Consider the following 27,316-nt stretch of genomic DNA (forward strand, 5'->3'; position numbering starts at 1 on the left):
CCAGATCTTTCACAGGAGAACAGAGAATCCCTCTAGTGGGCAGCTCATATTTAGGGAAAGCCTTACGCCTTGAAGCATGACAGTTTGTGTGTCTTGGAAAGTTGTATACCTTTATATGTGCAGTTGGTGACGTTATCCCTAGTGATGTTATATATATTTTTTTTTTTCCTAATCTTTATTTTAGCAGCATAGTGAGTTGAATAATTTCATAGGGTAGACACATTTTAGAAAATGTCTTTGATTTTTAAGTTCGGTGCCTTTCCATTTTCCTGGTCATCTTATGGCTATTTCTGAAAGATAAATGAGAATGTTCAATGCCTCTGTGGTGTTTGTGAAGTGGGATGTTTTGGAGTTATACTTCATCAGCATTACTGACCATTGACCATAAAACCGTGCTGTTCTGAGCAACTGTACGTGAAAGTTGACTGTGTTGAAGGTAATATTTCTGGCTTGGTAATTTTCTTTGTAGTTTTCATTTCACTTTTATGTTAAAGTTTAAGCAGCTTTCTGCACTGTTTCTTTCATGGCCACTAGCATAACACATTGAAGATTGATGTGATGTTTCAAGTTGATGTGTAATAATCTTGATTATTGTTGAAAATCTTTTTGATGCTGAAATGAAATTAGTGAGCTTAGTTTCATTTTACAACTCAAATGACTACTGGAGAAGAACTGAGAGAGGGATAGTGAAAAAAATTAACATCTAATTCTTCTTTAGTCTCCATTTTAAAAGTTGAAAGTAACACTTTTCAAGTGATGTGTAATCTTCTGTAGTTTTAATTTCCTTTTCTAAGGAAACAAATTATGTGCAATTATGCTTTCTGTCAATTCCTCTGACAATTGTTAGTTGCTTTAACATGCTGCCAAATTGCAACCACCTTTGACAAAGGGAGAGTTCTTACAAGTTATGAGGAAATGATTATTGTGGAGCAGAGACGAGACTCTACTAATGCTGCTCACAGTAAGAACTCAACTGGTATTAGACATTAGAGCAGCTGTACAGGCAAGTGGGTTTATGAATGCCTGAACTAGAAGAGGCTTTGCTATCTTACCTTCTTAGACAGAAAAAACACTTGACGATGAGCCACATGTTTCAAAGAAACTTTGAGCATCATAAAGAGTTGTTTGATACACGGCTGTTTAAAGCAGTCATTCCCTCTATCAAAAGTTTGAGTTCACAGTGTTATTTTTTTTTTCCTAACGATTCATTTATGTAGCTTGCCTGAAACAGAGTAAATGCCTTTTTTTTTTTCTTTTTTGTTTTTCCTTGTTTGTGATAATCACTTAAAGTCTATTGATTTGAGTTGCTCTTTTACATGAAGCTGGGATAACAAAAACAGTGATTGGGGCATCAGAAATATTTTGCATATCATTTCATAGTGTCTTTGAATGCATCTGGGAATCGATATAGTGGATAAGAAAATTAGTTGTTTGTTTTCCTTTAGGCAAAATACTTTTGAGAATATGTTTACCCACTGTATGGGAGACCTTACATTGCAAATATGTATCTACACACAGGTCATTAGTTAGTTTTCTGAAATGTTCTTTATGGTTATCTTTCAGAGGTTGTGTGAGCTGCTGTGTTAGTCTTCTAACATCTTGCACTGAATACTCATGGTATGTCTGAAGGACAGATCTCTTGTGTGTTCTGAATGTACCAGGTAAATCCCAATAATAACTTTTCATGGGAGATTGTGACCTCTTAAAGAGTAATAAGTCAAGAAAGGGCAACTTTTATTCTATATCTAGTCCTAGTTGATTTTGTAAAAAGAGCCTGCCGGGCTGTAGTCTAAAATTTTTTTGTATTTGTGTGTTATACTAGAAAATCAGATAACTGCAACACTAATGCAACTATTTGTTGTTTGTTGTTGTTTGTATATCCAGTACTTAAAGGGGGCCTACAGGAAAGATGGGGAGGGACTCTATCAGGGAGCGTAGAGATAAGACGAGGGGTAACAGTTTTAAGCTGAAAGAGGGGAGGCTTAGATGAGATATCAGGAAGACATTCTTTACTGTGAGGGTGGTGAGGCACTGGCCCAGGTTTCTCAGAGAAGCTGTGGCTGCCCCATCCCTGGAGGTGTTCAGGGCCAGGTTGGACAGTGCTTGGAGCAACCTGGGCTGGTAGGAGGTGTCCCTCCCCAGGGCAGGGGGGTTTGGAACTAGATGATCTTTAAGGTCCCCTGCAACGCAAAATATTCTGTGATTCTATGATATTTGCAAAACTAGTGAAGATGCAGTGTTTCAGTGGGAGGTAGCCAGTTTCTGTGAATATCTTAAAGAACTTTACTTGGCATTTCTGATGCCTGAGGTAAAGCAGAAGGAGGGCACATAGTGATATTTTTCAGGTAGATAATTCCCCTGTTAAATTCCCTGCCTCAGTTTTTGTTTGAGAGAGGCAAAAATAGATATAGCTGTGACCTTAGAGAACAGTTTGATTGCCTGTCAATGACAGTGGTGTTGTAAGAGGTACTGTTCAGCAGCAGCAGTGAATAAACTCTTAACCTGACTTATTGGGGTCTTACTTATTAGGGACTTACACCTCACCATCCCTGGAGGTGTTTAAAAAAGGGTAGATATGGTACTTGGGGACGTGGTTTAGAAGTGGTTTTGTCAGGGTAGGTTAATGGTTGGACTTGATGATCTTAAAGGTCCCTTCCAGCCTCATCAATTCTATGATTCTATTTCTGGCTAGCATATTGAATTGTAAGTAACTAATATCGCATCCATTAACATGCCGTTAATCTAATTTAATATTTCATTTTCAGGTTGTCCTCATGAGTACTCCAGTGGAGAATGTCCATGATCTTCTTTGCCTGTGTGGTGCGGGTGAGGGATGGACTTCCCCTCTCAGCCTCCACAGATTTTCATTTCAACCAGGACTTTCTGGAATGCAGAAAGAGATTAAAGGCATTATCCTCAATTCTGGCGCAGTATCCAAGTCGAGGCACGGCAAAAGGACGTGACCTTAGCATTCAGTAAGTCCCTGCTTTTGTTTGTTTGTTTTTTCTACTTTAATTTTCAAAATGGTTGTCCTGGGGATTAGTTGAACTTTAAGGGTTGGGTATATTCTATGGTGCCTCACTCCAATCTCAAATCCTGCCATGGATATCTAGGTTGTAACCTTCGAGAAGTATTTTAAAACCTTATTTCTCAGCACCACAGCCACACAACTCCTACTCAGTTTAGTAAGCCGATGTTAAGAATTGCTTATTTTAGTTGTTGGTTTTGTAGCAAATGCTTTCTTCTGGATGGGCGGTTCTTGTTACTAGTAGCAATTGGAGTATCTTGGACTTCTACAAATACCTTCTAAGATGGCATTCTAGTGCCTAGGAATTACTTAGTTTAGTCTAAACCCCAAACCCTTTTCTTCAGTGACTGTCAGGTCTTTCTGATGCCTTCTTTCAAACCCCTACAGTTCTGTTTCTGGTTTGCACAGAACTGTGCTGACTCGTTCCTCCGTGCTGCCCACTCCACTTTCTGAATACCAGCAGGGTTCAAGTCTCTACAAGCCCTGGCTGGTGTGTATGTTTTGAGGAGGCCTGATACATACTGACAATAGCCAGTATGGAGAAATTATAAATCTTTGCTTTTATTTATCATAGAATGATCTGCTAGTCTTCATTTTAAGGTTTCATTCAGAGATGAGAATTTTCATTTACTATTGATTTTAATTCAGTTCTAAAAATGAGTTTTAGCTTGTGATTGCATTTCTGGTTAGCAAATGTAAGAAAACTTTAAAATGACCCTGAGCTAAAACTAAGTATCCCTTTTTGGGGGAGTGATTGGAGAAGGAAGATACATGAACTTACATGGAATCAATTGGAAAAGCAGAGATTAGCATTTTAATTCCTTTTCCCTCAAAGTGAACTTGTGCCCTTTAATGCTAACATGTTCTGTTGCTTTTAATCTTCTGTAGTCGCTACAGAAGTAGCTCTGCATCTGGCTCTGAAATGAGAAGAGTGCAAACAGTTCCGTGGCAAAAAGGCTATAAATTATTGACAACTGGGAAAGGCAGTTTTATGCAGGCATCGTGTTGATCCTCAGCTGTGAGCTGGGGATGAAAGGAATTTAGGGGACATACCCAGTGTAACTAGGCTGTGATGGAGCTAATCAAAACCATAAATCCCAAGTACATAGTACAATGAATAAAGAAAAATGCGATAAAATAGAAACCACAAGTATTTCTCTATGAGAGGGGTGAAATATATAAATAGTAGAAAAGAGAGAAAATACAGAGAGAGAATAATTATTCGTCTTCAAAATTTGGTTTTATACTGAAATATTGCTAACAAATGGCTAACCTATAAGGGAAGATTTCCTCAGTTGTCTTTCAGAGATAATTACAAATCTGTAATTATGGTGGGGATTGTGGAAGTGCTGACGTCTGAACTGGGTGCCCTGACTCCCATCTTCTTTAATAAAGCCTAGTCGAGAGTGACTTACTTCAGCCTTAAGTACACGCCTACATTTTGGTCAGATGAATCCCCTATTAAGTTTCCTACAAGGTTTTTGCGCCATCTGTAAGTGGAAACTTCTGCATAAATACGGCTTCAGTGTTAGAGGGACCCTTTTGGAGTAGAGTTTTTATTGTGCCGTTTCTGATACGAATTCATCTTTGTTACAGATGACTTAGCAGTAACAGTGTTTGAATATCTAGGTTTGTGCAATTTAACAAATATCTCTTGCTGTTAATATGAAGTTGTCATATTCGAGGGGAGCAAGGAAAACATCTGCTTGCTTCCTGCGCACAAACTTGCTTGTTTTTACTTTTGTTTGTGGAAAGCCACTGTGCTTTCTTTCAAAATCTTCTTGCCTGTGATGTTTTCTGGCCATCTCTTTTCTTAGTAACATGATTTAAAGTCAGCCAGGGAAAATAACATGCTCAATTTTTACTGATGTAGCAATTTCATAAAGTCTGTGTTGTGATCTTTAGTATGCTAAGGCATACTCCATGAGTTAAGAACAAGCGTTAGAGCTACAGGGGCTGCAGGACTATTACAGCAGTGCGAACAATACATTTTTTGCAGTCTGCTCTTTCAGTGGAGTCTGTGCATTTTGTTTTGACAGAAAGTACAGTGCACTTCTCCTTTTCAGCATGACTCTCTTACCTTTTTATGTTGATGTTACTTTTTTTTTTTTTTTCTATTTCAGTTTTCTTTCTTCTGGGGATATTGCCTGCATGGCAATCTGTTCCAGCAATTACTCAACCATCATGGCGTTTTGCTTCCTGGAAGAGCTTCAGTGGGAATTTGCTGCTTCCTACAATACAACAAGCGTCAGTTTAGCTTCCAGACCGTATGCTTTTCTTGAATTTGGTTTGTAACTTTGTTCTATAATTGTAAGAATTCTTTGCTACTTTTATGATGTTAAACAATGTCTCTTGGCCAAAGCCTGACCGTAAAAATGAATCTGTGTGTCTGCCTTCACATGCACATGTGGGAGGAGGGGGAGATCTTGTAACTGCATTGAAAAATCAGATTATTGGTTCCACAGTTCCTGAGCGCCCCTGTATTAGATGAACAAAATGCTGTGGTGGTTAATAAACAAGCAGAGAAGAAAAAGAAATCCACCTTTCAAACATTTTCTATCTTAATTAAAAAAAAATCTGACAAGGGGAGACAGATAGGTACGGGAAAGAAGGAAGACAGAATAATTATTATGGGCAGCTTTACTTCTGGCATGACTTAGATTCATATAATACTTCATAATCATGTGTAGTGCTTCTTTTTTAACCTGATATAAATGCTTTTTTTGCCAAGTAGCAGCTGCTTTACTGAACCTCACACCTTTGAAAAACACAGTTCCCTTGCAGTGAGAAACTCTATTCTGGGAAAAGATAAGGTATTGCAGTGAGTTAGCACACTTCTATCCAGATTTTGATAATAGTGTCAAGTTCATGCTTAAAAGACTGAGAAATCCACAAGGAAGCATGTTATACAGCCATGTTGTATTTTGGGCGAATTCCTTGCAGGGCACGTTCCAGGCATGATACAATTTTATGCTGAGATCCAAATTACTCCTGACTTGAATAGGAATTTGGGAATTTCTAGCCTCTTTTAATTGCATAATGCTCTTTTTAAAGAAAAAAAATGCATTTTTAAGCCTCATTTTTAATATCCTACTGTGTTTTGTTACTAAGTCTACCTAATGTTGCTATGCCGGTGTTTGGTTTTGTAGTTGTTTTTTTTTTCCTGCGTTTGGATCTAAGATGCGCTTGATGCATAAGATTTTAGCCTTTTGCCTGGTAGTTACAGATAATTAAAGCATAGAATCATAGAATGGCTTAGGTTGGAAAGGACCTTGAAGATCATCGATTTCCCACCCCCATGCCATAGGCAGGGACACCTCCCACCAGACCAGGTTGCCCAAGGCCATGTCCAGCCTGGCCTTGAACACCTCCAGGGATGGGGCCTCAGCAACCTCTCTGGGCAACCTGTTCCAGTGCCTCACCACCCTCAAAGTGAAAAACTTCTTCCTAATGTTTAATCTAAACCTGCCCTCTTCTAGTTTGAAGCCATCCCCCCTCATCCTATCACTAGATGCCCTAGTAAGAAGTCCTTCCCCAGCTCTCCTGTAGGCCCTTTAGGTATTGGAAGGCCGCAATAAGGTCTCCCCAGAGCCTTTTCTTCTGCTGAACAGCCCCAACTCTTTCAGCCTTTCCTCATAGGAGAGGTGCTCCAGCCCTCGGATCATCCTCGTGGCTCTCCTCTGGACATGCTCCAGCAGGTCCATGTCCTTCTTATGTTGAGGACTCCAGAGCTGGATGCAGTACTCCAGATGGGGTCTCATGAGAGTGAGTACGAGAGTAGAGGGGCAGAATCACCTCCTTTGACCTGCTGGCCACACTTCTGATGCAGCCCAGGATACGGTTGGCCTTCAGGGCTGCCATTGCACATTGTTGGCTCATGTTGAGCTTCTCGTCAGTCAGCATCCCCAGGTCCTTCTCCTCAGGGCTGCTCTCCAGCCATTCCCCGCCGAGCCTGTATTTGTGCTTCGGATTGCCCCGACCCAGATGTAAGACCTTGCACTTGGCCTTGTTGAACTGCATGAGGTTGGCTTGGGCCCACCTCTGCAGCCTGTCCAGGTCCCTCTGGATGGCGTGACTGAAGGCTGACTTAAGCAGGCTGACTTAAGGTAAAATACAGGTCTCAAAACTCATGCTTAAGCTATTACATATGTATCATATCTAGTAGTAGCTGTGGTCAACCTATGCAAGTCTTCTAGCATTACAGTATCTTAAGGATATGGATTTTACTTCTAGGATATCTTAGCAACATAAATGTTTCTGCATTCCCTAAGCATTTGAAATAGCTGAATTTGCCAATATCTTTACACAATTAAGCAGCAAGTAGCACTATCCCCAGTGAGGTACTTCAGCTCTGGAGGTGTGAGCAATTCGTACTTGAACAAATTCTCTACTTAGTCGAAGCATGACTCCTGTCAAACCAGCAGCCACGTTTGTGGAAAGGGGTTTGCTTGCAAATGGTATTAAATTTAAAGCATGAGAGATGAAGCGGGGTGATCTGTATATAGACCTGTGGCTTGGACGTTGGTGGAATCACTCTGGTATTGCCTCTGCCAGTCAAGAGTTGCTTCATGACTCAAATACGGGTTGAATTAATTTACCTCTAGGCTGGAGAAAACCTAATCCTTGACATTGTTAAAACACAATGTGGAACTGCTTCCCATGGTAGTGCATGGGTAGTTTAAGATATGTGTTGCATCTACCCTGCAATATGAAAGCTTGTTTTCGGTCCACTGGCAGGCAGGATGTTGAGATTTATTCAGAAGGGAGTGGGTGTGATACAAAATACAAGGAGAGGTATTTCTGTTCCCTAATCAGCGGTGGAATTTTATACCTGAAACTAATAAGAAAAGAAATGAAGGAAGATGTGAAAAACAATCAAAAAAGAATGCCATGATTTGATTAATAATTACTTTAAGCACTTAACTTTTGCAGAGCTAATTGCAGCACGTTTTTTATATTGTTTCAGATAACGTTATTCAGAAAGTGAAATGCCATTTTAACTGCACAAGTCGCTCTCAAATGAAGGCCAACTGGGAGAAGATTGAGGAGGAGCTGAAGTTCCGGCCCCCGGTTCAGCTGAAACTGGAGGATACAGAGCTGATGAACGGGATGACTAATGGTGGGCACGCAGGCGTTCATGTGGAGGTTGGTAAGTTACTACTACGCGCAGGTGACAGTAGACTTCCTGAACCTAACTTTGCAAACCACAGAAAAATCATGTAACAGCAGTGGTTCCTTTTGCACTGAGAAATATATATAACATGTATAAAATCCAAGAAAAAAGACTGCCTCTCTGCCATAGTAAACAATGTATGGTCTTTAGATTATAGCAGGTATTCTTTAGAGCCTCTAAAGACTCAGGGTGGTGTCTTTTTTCCAGCCTTAGGTCAGCTGCTCTATATGGACAATTGATTGAACTGGACTTGGCATTTTTCATGTTAAATTAATTCTCCCACTTTTGAAGTAGTTGTTTGTTAAATTTTCTATAACAAAAGAAGCTCCACTAATTCATTGCTTGTTGCAAGCTCTAATAGAAGATACGTAATTACAGTCTCAATGAGTTGCTTCAGCCTTGAGGAAAGAAAAGATGAGAAGAATATGAGCTGAGGGTAAAACTCATTCCCAGACTGTCCATCTTGGGTTCTTCTTCCCTCTTTGCTTTTTCCTTATTCTTTAAAATGTAATGCATTGGACTAAAATTCTGGAAGAGGATATGTGTGTCTGTATAAACAACCCATAGAGGCTTAACTACAGGTCTTTTTGTAATCAATGCTGACATTTTGCCTGCTTCTAGAAGTACTAACCTCTGCTTACTTATTGTAAAATTGGTATCTTTTTATTTGTGTTTTGGTTGCATAGTCAAAGTCCTGCCTACTTCCTCTACGGAATGAAATGCTTTTAATCCTGTTAACATGGCGGTTTAAATGCAGCTGGACTGTCATGAGCTTGTATTTCCTCTTTTTTTTTTGTTGTTGTTGTTCTTGTCTTATGAAACACTAATAAAATGAAGTTCCAGTTGCTCAATCTTATTGTTTCTGATAGATGACCTGGAATCTAATGTGACATAGGTATTTTATGTTAAAATATAGATGGGCAGTGGCCACGAGGAAGAAAAAGTAGAATTGAAAACATTTTATTTGCCAGTCAGATTTGTGAGTGCTCCTCAGAGCTGTTCTTGAAGGTTAAATATTTTCATGATGTGACAGGGATTAGAAATTCTTTGCACTAGTGTGAACAGTTTCAGTGCCAGTAAACATTTGCAAGCTGGTTTGTGTCCACAGATCAGAAATGCATTTTCAGTTCCTCCCTATTCTTAATTGCTTTCTTTTACTTTCCATCTGGCTTTGTATTTCTGGCTGTTCTCTCTGGTCTAACCCAAATGCTCTTACAGATTGCTCTGCCTTTATTTTAAGGATCGTGTTTATGATCATCTGTTTCCCTCAGCTGGAGTCAGCTTTCCTGGCTTGTGTCTCGTTCCTCTCATCATTGTCTACCAGCTGAATCCGACTTTGCTGCTCTAAATTTAGCTGTGTGCATAGCGATTGTTCCCATATTAATGTTACTGATATTATGGCTCTACTATGCAGCAGACTTCTTGAGCATATGTTGAAGTGTTAGTGTTGCAGGAGAGCGGAATTTAATTGTGTCTACATTCTATAGTGAAGATAGATCAATCAATGGATTGATCTAAACATCAGTCTCCTTATGTGGTTGTAGCTGGTTCCTGTCTTCATTTGAGCTGTGTGATCACATCCCCTGGCTTTTCATTTTAGTGTGAAAGGAGAAGGCGTCTGAAAAGTCAGGGCAGTTTTGTCCTTGTTAGTATATACAGGAACAAGAGCTTTTTTCCCCCCTTTTTTAAATTTTTTTTTTATTATTTCTTCTGTTTGTTCGTTCCTTCATTAACTCAACCCAGTTCTTGCTAGAAAGACACCTGCATTGTATGCTTGATCAACACCTACACAACCTCAGCTGTTGTTGCAAAAGGTTCACCTTGTGTCTCGATACACACACAGCTCTCAAAGTTCCGGAGGACAGTGGGGTGTGTATACAGAAGAAATGTGAAGTGTAAGTAGCTTTCTGTGAAGAGGAAGAGTTTTCACATCAGAACTGGCTCTATGAAGTAGAAGAACAACTTGTGCTATTCGTCTCGTAAGCATGCTGTTAAATTATGCAGCATTGTGCTCCCCCTGATGAACGTTCCTAGTCTTTTGTAGGCACACAGGGAATCCTTCCCAGAGCCCTTTTTAAGGTGTTTTTTGAAGATGTCTCACATCTGTCTTTTGTGTGCTCATATTTTATTTTAAAATGTTTGAATCTGGTTTCATTTTTCACCCCTTGCGCTGTCTTTCTCTGGAGCTTTGAGTATGTGACTCATTGTCAAACCCTCGCTGTGCTACGCCTTGAAGAGACAGAATGGAGTGTGGTACGGGCATTTGCGTCAGTCTCCAGTTAAATAGCCAGAGGCCTCTGCTCAGAAAGTCTTTTATAGGCGGAAGTTTCAATTTCTTCATTGTGTAAGGGTGTTTTCACAGGATTGTTCTGTACATGTTCAAACCTGGAGATGCATTTTTCCTGGGTGCTAGATAATCCACAGTGCCCAGAACATCTTCTGTATGGTTCTTGTATTCTGAAGTGCACAACTTTTCTACTTGAAGTGTCGAATCAGTTTGAATCCCAATTTAATTGTGTTTGTGGAAAGTTTTACGGTCTTGGACTGAGAGTGCTTGTACTCCCTTGTTCCCTTATTTAATGCAATAAGAAGTTCTAGTATGAAATTCTGTTTAGAAAAATACAATTGAATTCACACAAGGAAGTGTAATAATTTTTTCCTGGTGGTACCTGTCTGACTTGTTCTGTGCAATTTCAGTTTGGGAATTAAACCTCAGAATGATATAGCAGAAATAATTATAGCAGAATTTGCTCCACAGCAAATAATTTAAAGATCAGTTTTCACAGACTGAGCTCTGAGCAACTGGATATTGCAATCTCCCCTGCATCTGTCCTAGCAGTTCTTTTTATCCTACTGGACAAAAAGAATGTAACTTTGACATAATATTCCATACCTGCTGAAGCAGTATATTGAGACTTGCACTGTTATTCCCTGGGGACTGGAAATTCTTGACATGTAGAGTTTGCAAGATTCTGTACAATGAATGACACTTGTTCTTTTTCTTTGTTTGGGAGACACTGTGTGCTTCTGAAGTAAACCTTCAAGCAAGAAGAAACAGTAATCTTTATTAGGAAATTTCCATGAGGGAGAAATACATAGCTGAACATTATTTAATTTATCAAAAATAATAGGAAGCTGAATACTCAGGTCAGTGAATCAACAAATGTGGTAGTACAGCTTCTGTTCAGTGTGCTGTTTGGACCTTAATTTCACTGCATAGCAAAAAAGCAAAATTGCCTTTGAATGGTAGGGTTACTTGCCCCATTTATTTACATGAACATGTGTATGACGACAGTATACAGTAATGGCTACATAATGTGACATATATCAAAGGGAATGAATACAGTTCCTTTTGCAACCGCTTTGGAGATTAAATTATGGATGTATGAATGCATGCCAGGCAAATCAATTACACAGACACTTATGAAAGATACTTTATATCTCTATATTAATTTGGCACCAAACTTTTTTTATATCCATCTATCTAAATCTCTCTTGAAGAAAACACAAGTGTTTTCCTATCTTAAACCATGCAGTACTGCAATATTTAAGCTGTTACGGTGTTTCATCTGTCACTGACATGAAGCCAGAGATGATGTCTGCTGTGTTGCTTAGTTTATCTACAGTAGTCAGGAGCTGGCTACATCTGGACAGGAGGCAGAAGGTCTTGAGAGCTGAGGAGACTTCTTGAGGGCTCATTCGTTTTCTCCTGTATCTTATGGGTGTTGGTGCAGGAGAGGATCTGGATTTGGTATCTGAGCTGCAAATTACCCTTCTTATTGTTATGCTGACAGTGTTCTACTGTCAACGTAACATACTACTACATAACATCTCCTGTCAACATACAGTCAATCCAGGGGCAGGGATGAAATGTAGGTGAGTGTCTAGGTGTGGTACCTGTTGTGGGGCTAGCTAGTATAGCTAGGGGAAGAAAATAGGTGTGATTTTGGACAACCAAACCCTTGAATTAGAAGCGGCAGATTCCAAAGTTAAAGACACATTTATTATAATTGCTTTGACCTTAATTAGTTGTGTATCAATTAAATCATCCTGAAGAAATGGTATTTGGGGGTGTGGATGTTGAGTAGGAGTAGTGGAGAAGTTGAGAAAGCGAGGGGACAGGTAATTCGCTACCTGTGAAATGTGGGCAGGTTGGGAGAAAGGGAATTGTGATGCACTGTAAAATGTGGCTCAAGTCCCAAAACTATAGCATTCATTTTAATTCCTGGGCCCCAGTTTTGACCATGTTTTGTCAGTCTGAGAGCCCCAGAGGTAGGAGCAGCAGTTCTGTGACAGATGTTTCCCCACTGTGACTGGGTAGTATCATCTTGACAACTCCTACAACAACTATTCTAGCAGCAGAGCATCAAAGTCCTTGGCTCCTGCAGTTGTATTCTGGCTACTGCTTGATTAGGGCACCGAATGCTGTATGGAAACTACGCAGGTGACGCTAAATTGCTGTATATCAGACTGAGCCCTCAAACTGTCAGTGGGAAGAAATATGTAATTACAGTTGAGGGAGAGGTGAATCGCTGTCTTGCTTTTATGGCTGTCAGAAATCTAAGCTCTTTCCCAGACCTTTGGGTGCTTAAACCCCCTAACTTTTCTACTGACCTGTGAAGAACTAATCTGTTGTAATAAACAGCTGAAAAATATCTACGCGCACCATAACAGAAGACACAAACACCAAATAGCTCAAGAAAAAAAATCTATTGCTCGATCAGTTTAAGAAAATACTCCAGAGTTCCTGCTGATTTCTAGATATCTGAAGAACCGAACAGTGTAATGCAACAAAAAGAAGTTTTTTCTATTCATAATTGGTCTTCTCTGGAGAAAGCATGAAATGTTTTGAAAATGTTTAAAACCTGCATAAGCTGATATGAGTTGTTTCAAGTTAAAACATTCAAAGGAATAGTGCTAACTTTCACGAATGTCTGTCTCTTTTTAAGTCCCTACGTACAGAATGCAGCGTGTGACTCCCCTGGGGATTCTGTCGCTTGTTCTGAACATCATGTGTGGAGCTTTGAATCTCATTCGAGGAGTTCACCTAGCGGAGTATTCATTTCAGGTAACCCTGATTGAATTGAAGCCTGCAATTGAGTCAAAGGGATGGAGTTATTTGGGTAACCAGATTAAGGGTGACTGTTCTGCTTCTCGGTAGAGCATACACCTTTCCACAAGAAATGTTTTGTTTGTCCAGGGAATGTGCAGTTGATTGCTCACCTGCTAGACCTCATGTGTTTTGTTGTAGATCACAGCACGTCATGTTTTGTTCTTTTCTAGTGAGATTAAAATTTGGAGAAATATTCAGTCTTGCCAGGCTGGCTGGATTCCCCCCCTCCCTTCCCCCCTTGTATTTTGTTCTAGATACTTTGATACTTTTGTGTAAATTTTTTTAAACGAGTGTGAAACTGTAAACAACTTTTTAAAAAGGAAAAAAAAAAAAGTGTCCTGATTGTATGGTGGCACAGTTTTATTTAGCAGGAATATGCAGGCATAAGCCTCCGTTCATGGTATCTTGTTCAATGATATTGATCTCAGTGTTTAACACTGTTACAGTCAGTCAACATAAACTAGGGTAAGAGTTACTTGATGAAATATAGTGTTCTAAAATATCAAGTAGCACTTGCTAAAAACTGTAGCTGACGTAGTTGTTTGTCACTTCTTTTAATCCAAACAGGAGGACCATGAAGGATTTGGCAACGTGATAGCTTTTTTTCTACCTTTTCTAGCGTGTGTTTTTCAGGTATGTTAACTGTAAATAAAACTCTTTCTGATTGTTTTTATATTATAATGCACAAGACAAAATAATTTTCAACTAAGCGGAAAAACAGTGTGGTTTTTGGTATCCTACCTACGTGATTCCACTGAGGTATTCCAGTGAAGTGGCATGAATACAGTTAAAGGCACAATTTGACCCATGGCAAATGGCAGTTGCAAGCTTTTGCAGTGCTTTCATGTTTTGACGTGCCAAATGGGGCTGAGTGTGATAAATAAGTGCTAGCCCAAAGTTGGTTTGTTTCCCAAAGGTGTAGACACGATGTGTTTCTGACAATGGCAGACTTAGTGATGGGCTTTTGTAGCCTATCTTGAAAGACTAAGCAAATATAGCATAGCAACATTATTGAAAATGTTCTAATTTACATTAAAAATTACTTTTAATTCTCGAGACAAAAGTAGTTCCTGACTTCCTTAGATTTTAATTTTTTTTTCTAATGGATTATTTTCTCTGACATCCTTATGCAGAAGAGTTTGAATGAGGAAAATACTACATGCTTCAAATTGGTTCTTCTCGAGAGGTTCCTTCAATGCCTAAACCAGTGGTCCATAACCTTTAACTTGAGGTCAATATGTTCTTTGCAAAATCTTCGTTTTTTTAGTCTGTCACGGCAGGAAGCTGCTGTAGTTGGGTTTCTAGTTGACAGAAGGAATAACATAATGCTTACAGTGTATTCATTGCTTAGTACTGTTGCATTTGGCTAATGGTTTGGGGACCACTGTCTGAAGACTTCTATACATCTGTGGTATTTTAAACTTGCAGAGAGGCTGTTTATGGTATCATATTAGATACAGTTTAGTGTCTTTCAGCCCTCTTACACCTCTGCTCACCGCAGAGCTTTATGATGGAGATATTAATTTGGGTCTAAATACTTTGTGCAAGTAATTTTTCACAAAGAAGGGCTCTGACCTGCTTTTTTCCAGTTGGTACCTGAAGCTAGAGAAGCTAAATAAAGGAGAGTTCTCTCTTATCCTTTTGATCTATAGCAGTCATCGTCACAAAATGTCTGTGCGTAAATTGAGCTCTGATGTGAAGTGCTTTCTACATGCTTATCTCTGCTTGTGTCATCAGCACAGTTGGAAACTGTGACCTTAAGTGAGAAAGCATGATCTGTTACTGCCTGAGTTAAATAAGTAACTCTTCTGCCAGCACTTGAGTTTTTAGTTTTCCCCTGTAAGGGTTGTTGCTTTTCACACATGCTTAGCAAATGGGTTCCACCTGTTCTTGAATTTAAAAAGAAAAAGAACCCCAAGCCCCAGCTAAACCTGTTAACAGAAATGATGGTCTTTCCACCAAGTCGAGTCTAGAGAATGAAGCCCTTTACTTGTCCCAAGATCCAATACAGCAGAAGCAGATTTGGGTTTGCTCTTTTCCTCCTTCTGAACCTTTGTCTTGCAAAAATCATCAGTGGTTTTCGAAAGCTGGCTCAGCTTTCGGACTCCTTGTAATCAAGTCTCAGAGAGGCAGGAGGGACGTCGGCTGTGCTGCGTTGAGGCCACTTCTCTGGCTGTTCTTGGAGAGCCTTTCAACGTAGGAGTTGAAGGGGAGCTTTGAGCTTCTTAGTGATCACTTCAGTGGCAGCCACATCCAAGTGACGTGGTTAGGCCAGCAGTTCCCAGCTATGTCCTTTGTCTATATGTTTGTGGTTTAATGCTAACACTGTCTCTCTCTGCTCCTTTTGTAGTGTTACTTGTACCTCTTCTACAGCTCGGCAAGGAAGGTGAAGACGTTTGTACTCTTTTTCTCTGTTTGTTTATGCAATATTTACTTGTATGGATTACGGAACCTCTGGCAAATAGCCTTTCATATAGGAGTGGCATCTCTTTCGTCTTATCAGATACTGACAAGGCAACTTATGGAGAAACAGCCTGATTGTGGAGTATGAAAACAACTTTGGGTTCGCTACTCTATTTTTACAACTTTTTTTTGTATTCAACTGGCCAAAAATAGCTTGGAGTGTTTTTAAAGATTCGTGACAATGGTTAATACAAGGAGGGTATTTCAAAGCAACTTGAAATAAAGTAGGGTACTGTAATCATGTCAAACATACAGTGAGGAATGTGGCTGTATTTAACATGGTATGTGGTAATTGTGCATGGTAGATCTTGTCAGGTGTCATCAACAGATGGAGGTTCTTACCATAAACAGGCTTTTACTCCTTGACTAATACCATCTAGACAGCATTTTGCCGTTTGTCTTTCTGGCTTTGTAACAGTTTGGCAGGTCAATGTCTTGGCCTGCCAATGCTTCTGAAAATATTAAAACTGTATAGTGATGTGAGGATAAAGTGGTGGGTAACATTTTTGTCTGTAGAACTTGTTAAGCATTAAGATTCTTGGAAAATATAAGTAAAGGAGTTGTTTGCCATAATTAGATGAGTTCAATATCGGTGGGAAAATTTGTTAGGATGAGCTTCAGGGTAATTTGTCTAGGTTTGGAAGGAAAGGAAAAAGGCTGCGGCTCTCTTAAAAACCATAAAGGCTATAAATATTTCCTGGCTAAACAGTGCATTGTAGTTAAGTATGTGCTCATTGGTTAATTGCAAATATGCTTGGGGCAGCATAAAATAAACCAAGTGAATATAATAAGTGGTCTTTCAGCTCAAGTGGCCTTTATTTCTTTGGTTAAGGTCACTCTTAGTGTAAGGGTAATTCCATGTTTGCTTGGTCCATACGGATAATAAATCTTTCAAGCCTACTTATGACAGGCCACTGACTCCTTCACCTTTTTTAAAAAAATGTGTAGCTGGTGAGTAGAAAGCCATTTCCAGTAATGGAAAGCAAGAGCAGGTTCTCTTTTTATATAAAACACCTTTAGTTAATGGTGTTGAGTTCTTACACTAAGCTGAATTTATGAGTGTGCACTTTTGAATATGGTACTTAAGAGCTGAAATTCTTAACCTCTGCACTGGGTATTCTTGTATGTAATGTACTGAGGTGCATATGGGCATTTTAGAACTTACATGAATAATTTAGGCTGTCTGTTTAAAAAAAAAAAAAAAAAGCATAGCATTTTGATGCAGCTGTCCTTGAAGGGTTGTAGGGATTCAAACTGAGAAGATATAGAGAACTGTAGGTGTGTTATTGTGGAAACATGGTCCTAGGTTTTCTTTTATTTTTTCTTAGGAAACTGTTTTCTGGTCGCCCCATTTCTTCCACCAGAAATCTCTCACCAAAGATTTATTTTCCTCTCACATAGTCTCTACCTCTAGTGGTTGCAAAGAGATTAACACGGTGCAGAGTTGTCTTCCTGAGTTTGCAGAAACGCTTAACAAAATTACTTTCTTGCATCTCAGTGAATTTTCCTGAAATCTCCTGATGCAAACATGAGTATCAGTGGACTCCTAGACCAGAAACCTGCAGTGCTGTACCTTGGAAGCGTTTCTGCGATGCGGGTGACTGCAACAACAGCATCCATAGGCATCCCATTACAACCTCTCCAGTTTCTAAGACAGCAAGAGAATTGGTGCCAGAGCTTTTTCCGGTAGTAAAATGTAGGTATTTCTTCTCCATCCCATATTACCCATTTACTGTAACATTAATATAATTAAATCCTTTAAACTGTGAGGAATAGTCTAGTAGGAATGATGGAGGAATATTATAGCCAGCCACAGCTAGAGCTGTGGCCCATAAGGGAATACTCTTCTGTTATAAGGGGGCAGATTAAAATTGTTTGTCTGCCGTGGCCCCAGTTTCCTGCCAGAGCGTAAGTGGAGAAACGAAGACCGAATTCAAGCACTGTCCTTGAGACACCCAGGTGACCCCACAGATGTTTTAGTACTGACAAGCTGTAAGTTTCCCTGTTGTTCAGTCCCAGTTTTACTTGGGGATACGACCCAACTCCCACCTCCTACCATTTTAGCTTCCCTCAGGCTGAAGAGTCCAAAAGAGCTTTGCTGTTTCTCCATAGGTTTGGATAAAGCGAGCCTGCTGCAGCTTAAGGCATGCAGAACATTTGCAACGGAGGCATAAGGGCAGTGAACCATTCTCTGCTCTTTATTCCTCATCCTTGTCTTGAGCTGATTGGAAGAAACTGTCATGTTCCTGATGCTTCCCGAGCATCTGACCGTTTGCTTCATCGTAAAAGAAAAACATCCCTGTGCCAGGTGATGTTAGCAACAGCTCTGCAGTAAGAGTGGTAGAACAAGGTGCTTAGATAGCTAGTGTAATTAATGTAATTAGAGTGGGTGAAGATTAATTGAGCTTTTGTTTAATATTTTCTTTTTCTTGAAAATGTTTCAGTAAAATCAAACAAAACCAGTTGGTTCAGTGCTGCCTTCGTGTACATTTTTTGTGGATTAGATGGAGAACGCGACTAGATCTTTTCTACAAAATGAGCAAAACTCTGGTTTCCTGTTAGTCTTAATCCCTTTGCAACCTTTTTTTTTTTTCGCTGTAATACCTGTAAACCATACTAAGGAATCTAGACAGATTAATACGTGTGCGTTAGAATCTGTGCACTTTGAGGTTTGGATTGTGATTCAGGGATGAGGCAGAGCGCGCATAGTTGGACCTTATTGTACCTTTTTTCTTTTTCCCCTTTCTTTTAGTGTTAGTATTTGGAATGATTCCTATATCTGTGTGGTATTTATACGGTTAAAATTTTTCTTCTGGTGAAACAGCAAGAGGAATAGAATAGTTTACATTGATCTCAGTGCTTTAAGATTTAATAAAAAGGAATGACTTGCAGTTTGAGTACATGAAATCTGACTCATAACGTGGGATTACACCTGTATTGAATCAAATCCCCAAACAGGACTCCATCCCTTTTTGTTCGACTTTAAACTGTTTAATGTAATTTGAATTGCATCTCCTTAATTCTGTCAGTTTTGAGGATAAGTCTTTTGGAAACTCTTCTCCTCATCCAGCAGCTCAGCAAAAGAAAATTGGCAAAGAATAATCTTCATTAATTTAAAGATTCGCAGTGCTTAGTCACTTTATGAAGCTGATCATTTTCTGTGGTTGTTTTTTCTTGTTTTTGTTTTTTTTTTTTTTTCCCCTTTCTCCCAAAGACCTGTTAAGTTTGTAGAAGGTGGGCTGGTACCTTTTTAGACATTTTTGCACTGTATTAATAATTGAACCTGTGTAAATGTGTATAAAATCATTTTGCATGTATATGTATATATGTACATATATCTAATAAATGGCTTTTTTGTAATGGTTGTCTTCATTTATAGTTTCGAAATAGCTGATTATATCAGAAACAAGGTAGATTAGCCATTTAATTTTTTATGTGTCTTTAGTGTTTCACGTGGCAATGTTCAAAAATGCTTTAAGAATAGCTCAGTTCTTCTCTTTAACAAATAGCTTCAAAATCAGAGTGGTTTCAAGTGCTGTTGTATTGTGCGGTCTCTTACAGAAAGAAATATCTTTATGAGCTCAGGGTGGCTTTCTTGGAGTAAGTGTGCTCTCCGATCCCTACTCTACCTGAGTGCGCACGGGCTCTTTTTGTTCAGGGGGATTTAGGTCGGATTTCTATTTTGTCATCTACACACTGAAGAGTGACTGATTCATCAGTTGAACTATATAAATGTATTTATAAATATGTATATAGAAACTTGCTTCTCCAAGCAACAGATTGCAGTAGGCTGTGATATAATCTCTTTGTAGCTTTAATGGTCTTGCTCTTTACTTTCAGAGACTGCATTATAGAGGCTTTTTCTGCAAAACTTGCAATTTGAAGTGTTGAAGTATGTGAAGTAAGATGTACCACGGTCCTGTAGGTCCTTTTCCAGCTGCCCGGCAGTGAGTAATAGAGATTTTGCAGATTGCTGTTAGATTTTCAGCCTAGTCTCTTCATGGAACAAGGCCAATTAGTCCTACTAGTCAGTCCCTGCTGTGAGTTTGTGGACCTTCTTTGGCCAATTTCAACTATCTTTGATAAAGTCTTTGGAAGCACTGCTTTATCAGGCTTTGTAGAAATGAATGACTTTACGCGACAGAAAAGGCAGCATTTTCCCACCCCATCTGAATGTGATGGGTTCAGGTATTGATGAACTCGCTTTGGGAGAGCGATGCTTTGAATGGCAGGACTCGTAGGGCACCCTGCCTAATCAGGAGCGAAAGAATCGGGTGAAAATCAAAAAGCTGGAAGAAATCAGGCTTGTGGAATGTGGGTTTCTTCCTGTTTTTCTGCTCCTTGTTTCTCCACAGGCACGACACCTAGCAAAAGCAGAACGTGATGGGTAGAGGGCTGGGTTCCTTCACTGCTTTCCAATGCGTAAAAAGTGAAATCTTGCCTAACCCCTGAGGCTTGTTCCTTATCAAGAAGGCAGTTGAGGGTAAAATGTATCTGGGAGAACTGCAGATTCTTCAGTGTGATTCCTCTGCTTTAAAGATACATCCCACGCTCTGCCTTGACTTGGCCTTTTAGCCTTGGAGCTTGCTCGGGTGCTGGCTTGCGGCATGGATGTGTCAGCAGCAGCAGCAGGTTTGAGATAGTTGTGGCACTGCAGCGCTCGTGGCCGTGCTCAAAAGGGAAAGAGAAGCCTGTGAGTGCCCCGGTAATGAGGAAAGAGGCAGAACAGTTGGTTGTGCAGACAGGAGGTGGTAACAAGCAAAAGCTGATGGAGGGGGAGGGAGGAGAAGCGCCTTATTCTTCTGAACTTGCTCTGCCCTTTGAAATCTAGATGTTATTTTTGTTCTGTAAATAAATGATTGCTCAAAGCGTCTCTCTTCTCACGATGCTGATGGAGAAGAACAGCAGCCTTTCCCTTTTTTTTCTAAGGTGAGGGGAGAAAGCAATTATAACTCCCTTTTTCTTTTGAAGATGCTGATAAAAGAAGGTGGGAGGATCAGAGGGTCCCTGTGCCAGAAGAGGAACAACTCCTAAGGTGATAGAAATACATGTTTTTATTTTAAACAAAGTAACTCAACTTCTGCTGTGTGCTGACTTTCAAATGTGACCTAATTGCATGTAAAAACTGTTTGGGGGTGGAGAGGAAAGGAAACTGTGGTCACAAGAAAAAGAGCAGCTCTGTCTTCAAATGTGTTGCCTCCTCCTGATGCTGGCTGTCTCCACATTTGTGTCACAGAACCACAGACTGGTCAGGGTTGGAAGGGACTTCTGGAGATCATCCAGTCCAACCCCCCTGCCAGAGCAGGGGCACCTACAGCAGTGGCACAGGACACGTCCAGGTGGGTTTGGAATGGCTCCAGAGTGGGAGACTCCCCCACCTCTCTGGGCAGCCTGTGCCAGTGCTCTGCCACCCTCAAAGGAAAGAAGTTCCTTCTCATGTTTAGATGGAACTTCCTATGGTCAAGTTTGTGCCCATTACCTCTTGTCCTATCACTGGGCACCACTGAAAAAAGACTGTTCTCATTTACCTGGCACCTTCCCTTTAAGTATTTGTAAGTATTGATAAGATCCCCCCTCAGTCTTCTCCAGACTAAGAAGACCCAAGTGCCTCAGACTTTCCTCATACGGAAAGATGCTCCAGTCCCCTAATCATCTTTGTAGCCCTTTGCTGGACCGTCTCTAGCTGTTCCCTGTCCTTCTTGAACTGGGGAGCCCAGAACTGGACACAACGCTCCAGATGTGGCCTCATCAGGGCAGAGTAAAGGGGGAGGATGACCTCCCTCAACCTGCTGGCCGCATTCTTCTTGATGCACCCCGGGATGCCATTGGCCTTCTTGGCCACCAGGGCACATTGCTGGCTCGTGGTCATCCTGTTGTCCACCAGGACTACCAGGTCCCTTTCCACAGAGCTGCTCTCCAGCAGGTCAGCCCCCAACCTGTACTGATGCATGGGGTTATTCCTCCCCAGATGCAGTACCCTATACTTGCCCTTGTTGAACTTCATTAGGTTCCTCTCTGCCCAACTCTCCAGCCTGTCCAGGTTACGCTGTATGGCGGCACAGCCTTCCGGTGTGCCAGTTTTGTGTCATCAGCAAACTTGCTGATGGTACAATCTATCCCTTCATCCAGGTCATTGATGAATATATTGAACAGGACTGGACCCAGTACTGACCCCTGAGGGACACCACTTGTTACTGACCTCCAACTAGACTCTGCACCACTAAACACAACCCTCTGAGCTCAATCTGTCAGCCACTGTTCAATCCACCCCACTGTCCATTCATCTAACCCACACTTCCAAGGCCACTCTTGGGGCAGGCAGGAGGTGGGGACAGTTGAAACAGTCTCTCCAGTGGTGTTTGCTTTTAAAAGCAACTGACCACGTATCTTAACGTCAGCAGTGAGGTCTCTCCACTGAGGATGGAGCTGGAGGGGTCAGAGGCTTTATCCTGTGGCTGTTGGCTTTTACAGGTGCCCCCTGGTTGTCTGCAAATGAATCTCTGCTAAAGATATGACCCTTTGGAGAATGTTTTGGAAAGAAGCAATATCCACCAGATATGGCTCTTTTTCACCAAATTACGGTGGTGAGTAACAGTATGAGCTTGAGCTCATGCGTATCTTGGATTGGCTTAAGCTAATTGTTAATCAGGAAGGTGCAGCTAAAAGGGGAGGTGTCTCCCCATCCCCGAGATTGCAGGTTTTTCCCTTGAGTCATTTTTTTTTCTAGCCGGAGGAAGGCTGACCCAGGCTGCTTGGAAGAACCGTTTTAAAAGCAATTAAGTGATAGCACAAAACAAAGAGCCCTTAAAACTCTTTGCTTTCTGTTCCCACTTAAAGTATATGATAAGCAAACCACAGAAGCATATAAAATTTCCTTTGGTGGAATAAAATGTTGTTGGATATAAGAATGGTAAGAGGGGCTTGAAATAATGACCATTAAAATGTAAAGCACCAGTCAGTATCGCATGACATATGGCTGCGGAGGGCTGAGATTTATTCTTTCATTATGCAAGGAAAGACATTAACATACAAAATCCCTCATTTCTTGGGCTCTTGTAGGGGAAACACTAAAAAGCAATTATGCGGAAAGTTCAGCTCTGAAATACATTAGCGCTCATCGGTATGCACCACACAAAACAAACAAGAGGCCTTCTCCTGGGAGGTGCCACCTCCTCCTACCTGCTGCGGCCTTGAGCGAGTGCTCAGGGCACAGATTTCTGGTATGATCAGCCCAAAACGGTTTGTATTTTCCCACTGGATGAGGCCAAAAACCCCAGTGAAGGTGCCAGGCATGCTGAATAAGCCCGTGCCCATCACAGCAGGCTTTCAAGAGTAACATGTCTGGCGTTTGATGGGATGTGGTGTGCCCTGGCCAAAGCGGGGGGGCCGCTGTGCTCGGAAGATGTGGCAGTACCGCTGCTGAGCCTGATGTGGTTGTGGGTGGGAGGGATTTCCGTGGCTCTGCTTCACCCTGGGTTTTACTGTCTTCGTATATTAGCCCCAACATAGGAAAGACATGGATCTGTTGGAGCGGATCCATAGAAGGCCACGAAGATGATCCGAGGGCTGGAACACCTCTCCTATGAGGAGAGGCTGAAAGAATTGTGGTTGTTCAGCCTGGAGAAGAGAAGGCTCCAGGGATACCTTATTGTGGCCTTCCAGTCCCTAAAGGGGGCCTACAGGAGAGCTGGGGAAGGACTTTTTACTAGGGCATGTAGTGGTAGGATGAGGGGGGATAGCTTCAAACTGGAAGAGGGGAGATTTAGATTATCAGGAAGAAATTCTTGACTGTGAGGGTGGTGAGCCCCTGGCGCAGGTTGCCTAGAGAAGCAGTGGCTGCCCCATCCCTGGCGGTGTTCAAGGCCAGGTTGGACGGGGCTTGGAGCAACCTGGGCTGGTGGGAGGTGTCTCTGCCCATGGCAGGGGGGTTGGAACGATATGATCTTTAAGGTCCCTTCCAACCCAAACCATTCTGTGATTAGGTGTGACCTGAACATGTGTGCAGCATGAGACTTCCCTGCAGGGGCTGAGGCAGAGGTTGGGTATGTCTACCTTGAATGTAGCCAGAGACTGGGGTGTCCTTCCAGAAGATGGGTCTCTTCCCTCCTTGGGTGGTGCCTTTTACCTGCACACAGGTCCCATTTAAGACTGAGGGGAGACTTCATTGCTTTCTACCTGAAAGGAGGATGTAGAGAGGTGAGGGTCAGTCTCTTCTCCCAAGTTACAACTGATAGGACAAGAGGAAGTGGCCTCAAGTTGAGCCAGGGGAGGTTTAGGTTGGATATTAGGAAAAATTTCTTCACTGAAAGGGTTATCAAAGACTGGAACCGGCTGCCCAGGGAAGTGGTTGAATTGCCATCCGTGGATTTGTTTAAAAGCTGTCTAGATACGGTGCTCAGGGACGTGTTTTAGAAGTGGTCCTGGTAGAGTTTAGATAATGGTTGGACTTGATGATCTTAAAGGTCTTTCCCAGCCTTAACGATTCTATGATTCTATGACTCTTGAGAAACGTTCAGATGACATGGGGCAGGAATCTCCGATGCTTGAGGCAACTCAAAAGCTGGCAGCGCAGTTTAGCTGGGTTGCCAGTTTGGACTCCCAAGCCAAAATGTCCCATGTTGGTCTTGAAACCACCGCTTTGTATCCAGCCCATAAGTCATAGTGGTTTTTTTTTTTTATTCCTCCTCTTTCTCTGAAGCTTCTCACCGAGACTGGCTTGCTCCGTGGACGCTGGGGTCGGAGGCAGCAGGTGAGAAGCAGCAGCGCTTCGTGATCTCGTACACCAAACTGAGCAGGGAGAAGCATTGCTGCCTCTGTTCCCGGGACTCACGTGGGATCTCCCGATCCGCCCCCTTCCCCAAGCGTGAGTGGGACACAACTGGCATTTAGATTGTTATAATTTTTTTTTTTTTAATGATTATTTTAAGTCTTCGCTGTTACTTCTCAAGCTTTCTGCTGCTCTCTCTCGCGGGCACTGGGAGGCACCAGTGCACAAGCTAAGGCTGCGCGCACACACTGGGGGACCAGCCAAGCAGCTGATTCAGGCAACCTGCTAATTTTTTTTGTCTGTTTTTTTACCTGCTTGTACAAATGCGACGGTTCTCCCAGCGGATTTTTGCTGCGGGATTAATGAAACGGAGATAAAACACCCTGGAGACAGGAGGAGGATCACTTCAGGGATGCAAATCCACTTACTTACCCAGGCTGGAACCAATTTGTCAAAAGCAAAGTCACTGCAGCTTCTTTTTTTATTTTTTTTTTTTTTTTGGCCTTGCTAGTCTTTGAGGAGCGAAGCATCGTTCTTTGTGCTAAATATTGACGCTCCTGGTTCTGAGCACCGGGGCTTTGTTCTGGGCCTGAGGGATTCAGGAAGGGACTGGAGGGTTTCTGAGAGGGAAAAAAAAAACCAAAACAAACAGTGACTTAATTAGGGAGAAGTCTGGAGGCACACACGCGTACATTTCTGGTACTTAATCCTTCTGCGGTAATGGCTCGCAAAGTTAAGTCAGGTGGAAAGGGATTTGAGGGAAATCCTTGTTTCTGAATCTCTGTTAATAATTGGGCAAAGGGTGATGCTGCCCTCTCCTGCGAGGGGGTGGGAAGGTGGGGTACTTGGGTGGCAGCGGGTGGCTCTGGTGGGAAGAGGGTGTAGAAGATACGTAGGGTCGTTTCCAGGCAGGACCTCCAAACTCACTGTCTGTCCTGGGGTGTATCCCATCACTGCTGGGCAGAAAGGCCTGAGCTGGAGCTGACTGAGGTCACCAGGCTGCTTCCAGTGACCAAACTGGGTTTGAGAGATGCTTTGCTGGTGCTAAAAGGGACCTTGCAGGATCCCAGTGGTCCTTCCTCCTTCCCAGCAGCGTACGCTCCGCCATTAACTTGTGTCTTATAACGACCACATCTTCCTCCTGCCTTTTTGCTGGCAGCAGTGCTGATTTTTGTGTTCCCTCCTCCATGGTGGCAGAGGAAATTCGACAGGTGGGAAGAAGAAACTGGACCTGCCTCACCGCAAGCCTACCACGTACTGGCACACTGGAGAGGGCAACGTGGAGATGGAAAGGATAAATGGAAGAAAATGAGGCAGGGAAGAGCAGGAACCGGGATGCTTGGGACGGCCGGACTGCACCCTGGTTACCTCTGCTCCAACCTCATCCTAACCTCCAAGGTCCATGAGCTCCCCAGGGCACATGATGGAGGGAGAGGTGACACCGGCCACTTCTTCCTGGAGAAATCTGTGGGTTGGCCAGAGGAGGTGACACAGCTCAGTGCCGAGGCTGGGATGGGTAAACAGGGTGGATTATGCCCGGTTTAATCCCACAGTAAATTTGGTGCTGTTGAGGGGTGAAGGGGAGCTGCCTGGCTGCGGAGGAGAGCCATGTTGGTATCTACCAGAACTCACCTACATCTGGTATCGCTGTGGGGTCAGGAATTAAATGCTTTCCCAGCCAAAAATTTGAGGCTTTTTCAGCAATCTCTTCCCCTGTAGTGGTTTTGTTTTGTTTTGTTTTGAAATCTCTTACTGATCATTGCGTGGAGAGTGACCGGCTGTCACCCACCACGTCTTTGCTGGCAAAGAGAGGGGCTACTCCCAGATGGCAGCTGGTACCAGGTACTGTCCTGCAGCAAAGGGCACAGCTGCAGTTTTAGAAAAATCCCAAGCTCCTGAGTGCCCTCATGCACCGTGTGGATTATAGATGCTTATCTGCTGGCCCCTTGCCTGGAAACAACCTGCCAGCTTGCTCTGAAAGGATGGTGGCCCTAAGCAGTGACCGCTGGCTGGAGCAGTTGCGAGTCAGGCAAGAGCAGCGATGTTACTCCTGCTTGGATGAGGAGCAATGCAGATGCCCGAGTTCCCTATGGAAAGAATTCCCTATGGGAAGAGCCCTGGGAGGCTCTCTGTGAGCCAGGAATACCAGCTGAACCATCCGTCATCCGTGGTTTGGACACAAGCAGAACCAAACTCTTGGGTCACTGACCGACCGAGACCATTAACCAGGAACAATAAAACCCGTCATTGATGGTTGATGGTCTAAACAAGAGCTCAGCTCTGGAAGGGCATTCGTTACAAACTGAAAGGGAAGCCGCACACACCTCCACCACCTCCCAAAGGCGCCTCAGAGAGGGATGCTTTCTACTCACCTGGACACTTCCATCCTTTGGAGGAACAAGTCAGCTGGAGGGCTGCCAAGCAAACCTCCTCCTTTGCCGCCATTCAAACTGGATTCTCAACCATCAGAGGCTGATTTTAACCTCTTCTGCATTGGCTTAACTGTGTTATTTGGCATCAGCTTTAGCACTGATAGTTCTCTGTTGTCCCAGGCCTTTTCTTCCTCACAGCAGTGATTTGTGCCATGTCCCTTGGAAATGATCTGACAGGGCGTGGTCATCTCCTGATTAGTGAGGGATTCAGATCCTTGTGAGATTGCACCTGGAACACTGAGTCCAGCTGGGCTCTTCAGTCTGAAAGGAATGTGGAGAAACTGGAGAAGATCTGGTGAAAGGACCTTGGGATGGCCAGGGCCAAAAGCGCATGATCCAC

At 42.2% G+C, this 27,316-nt stretch overlaps 1 protein-coding gene across 1 annotated transcript; it reads left to right on the forward strand.

Moving 5' to 3' along the window:
- The first annotated feature begins 351 nt into the window (after positions 1 to 351).
- Positions 352 to 15,944, forward strand: SEC22C (SEC22 homolog C, vesicle trafficking protein). The gene is made up of 8 exons (XM_082479936.1): positions 352 to 436; positions 1,564 to 1,661; positions 2,766 to 2,975; positions 5,152 to 5,315; positions 7,995 to 8,177; positions 13,151 to 13,269; positions 13,882 to 13,947; positions 15,665 to 15,944. The coding sequence occupies exons 3-8, from the start codon at positions 2,794 to 2,796 to the stop codon at positions 15,863 to 15,865; spliced, it is 915 nt and encodes a 304-aa protein (XP_082336062.1). The 5' UTR covers positions 352 to 436; positions 1,564 to 1,661; positions 2,766 to 2,793; the 3' UTR covers positions 15,866 to 15,944.
- The last annotated feature ends 11,372 nt before the right edge of the window (positions 15,945 to 27,316 follow it).

Source organism: Vanellus vanellus, assembly GCF_965231255.1.
Source record: "Vanellus vanellus genome assembly, chromosome: 2".
Taxonomy (NCBI): domain Eukaryota; kingdom Metazoa; phylum Chordata; class Aves; order Charadriiformes; family Charadriidae; genus Vanellus; species Vanellus vanellus.

Excerpts from the sequence above, each read along its gene's own strand:
- SEC22C (XM_082479936.1), top strand. The coding sequence starts at position 2,794 with ATGTCCATGATCTTCTTTGCCTGTGTGGTGCGGGTGAGGGATGGACTT. Across the intron at positions 13,270-13,881 it reads TAGCGGAGTATTCATTTCAG|GAGGACCATGAAGGATTTGG; the intron begins GTAACCCTGATT and ends TAATCCAAACAG. Across the intron at positions 13,948-15,664 it reads TTCTAGCGTGTGTTTTTCAG|TGTTACTTGTACCTCTTCTA; the intron begins GTATGTTAACTG and ends CTCCTTTTGTAG.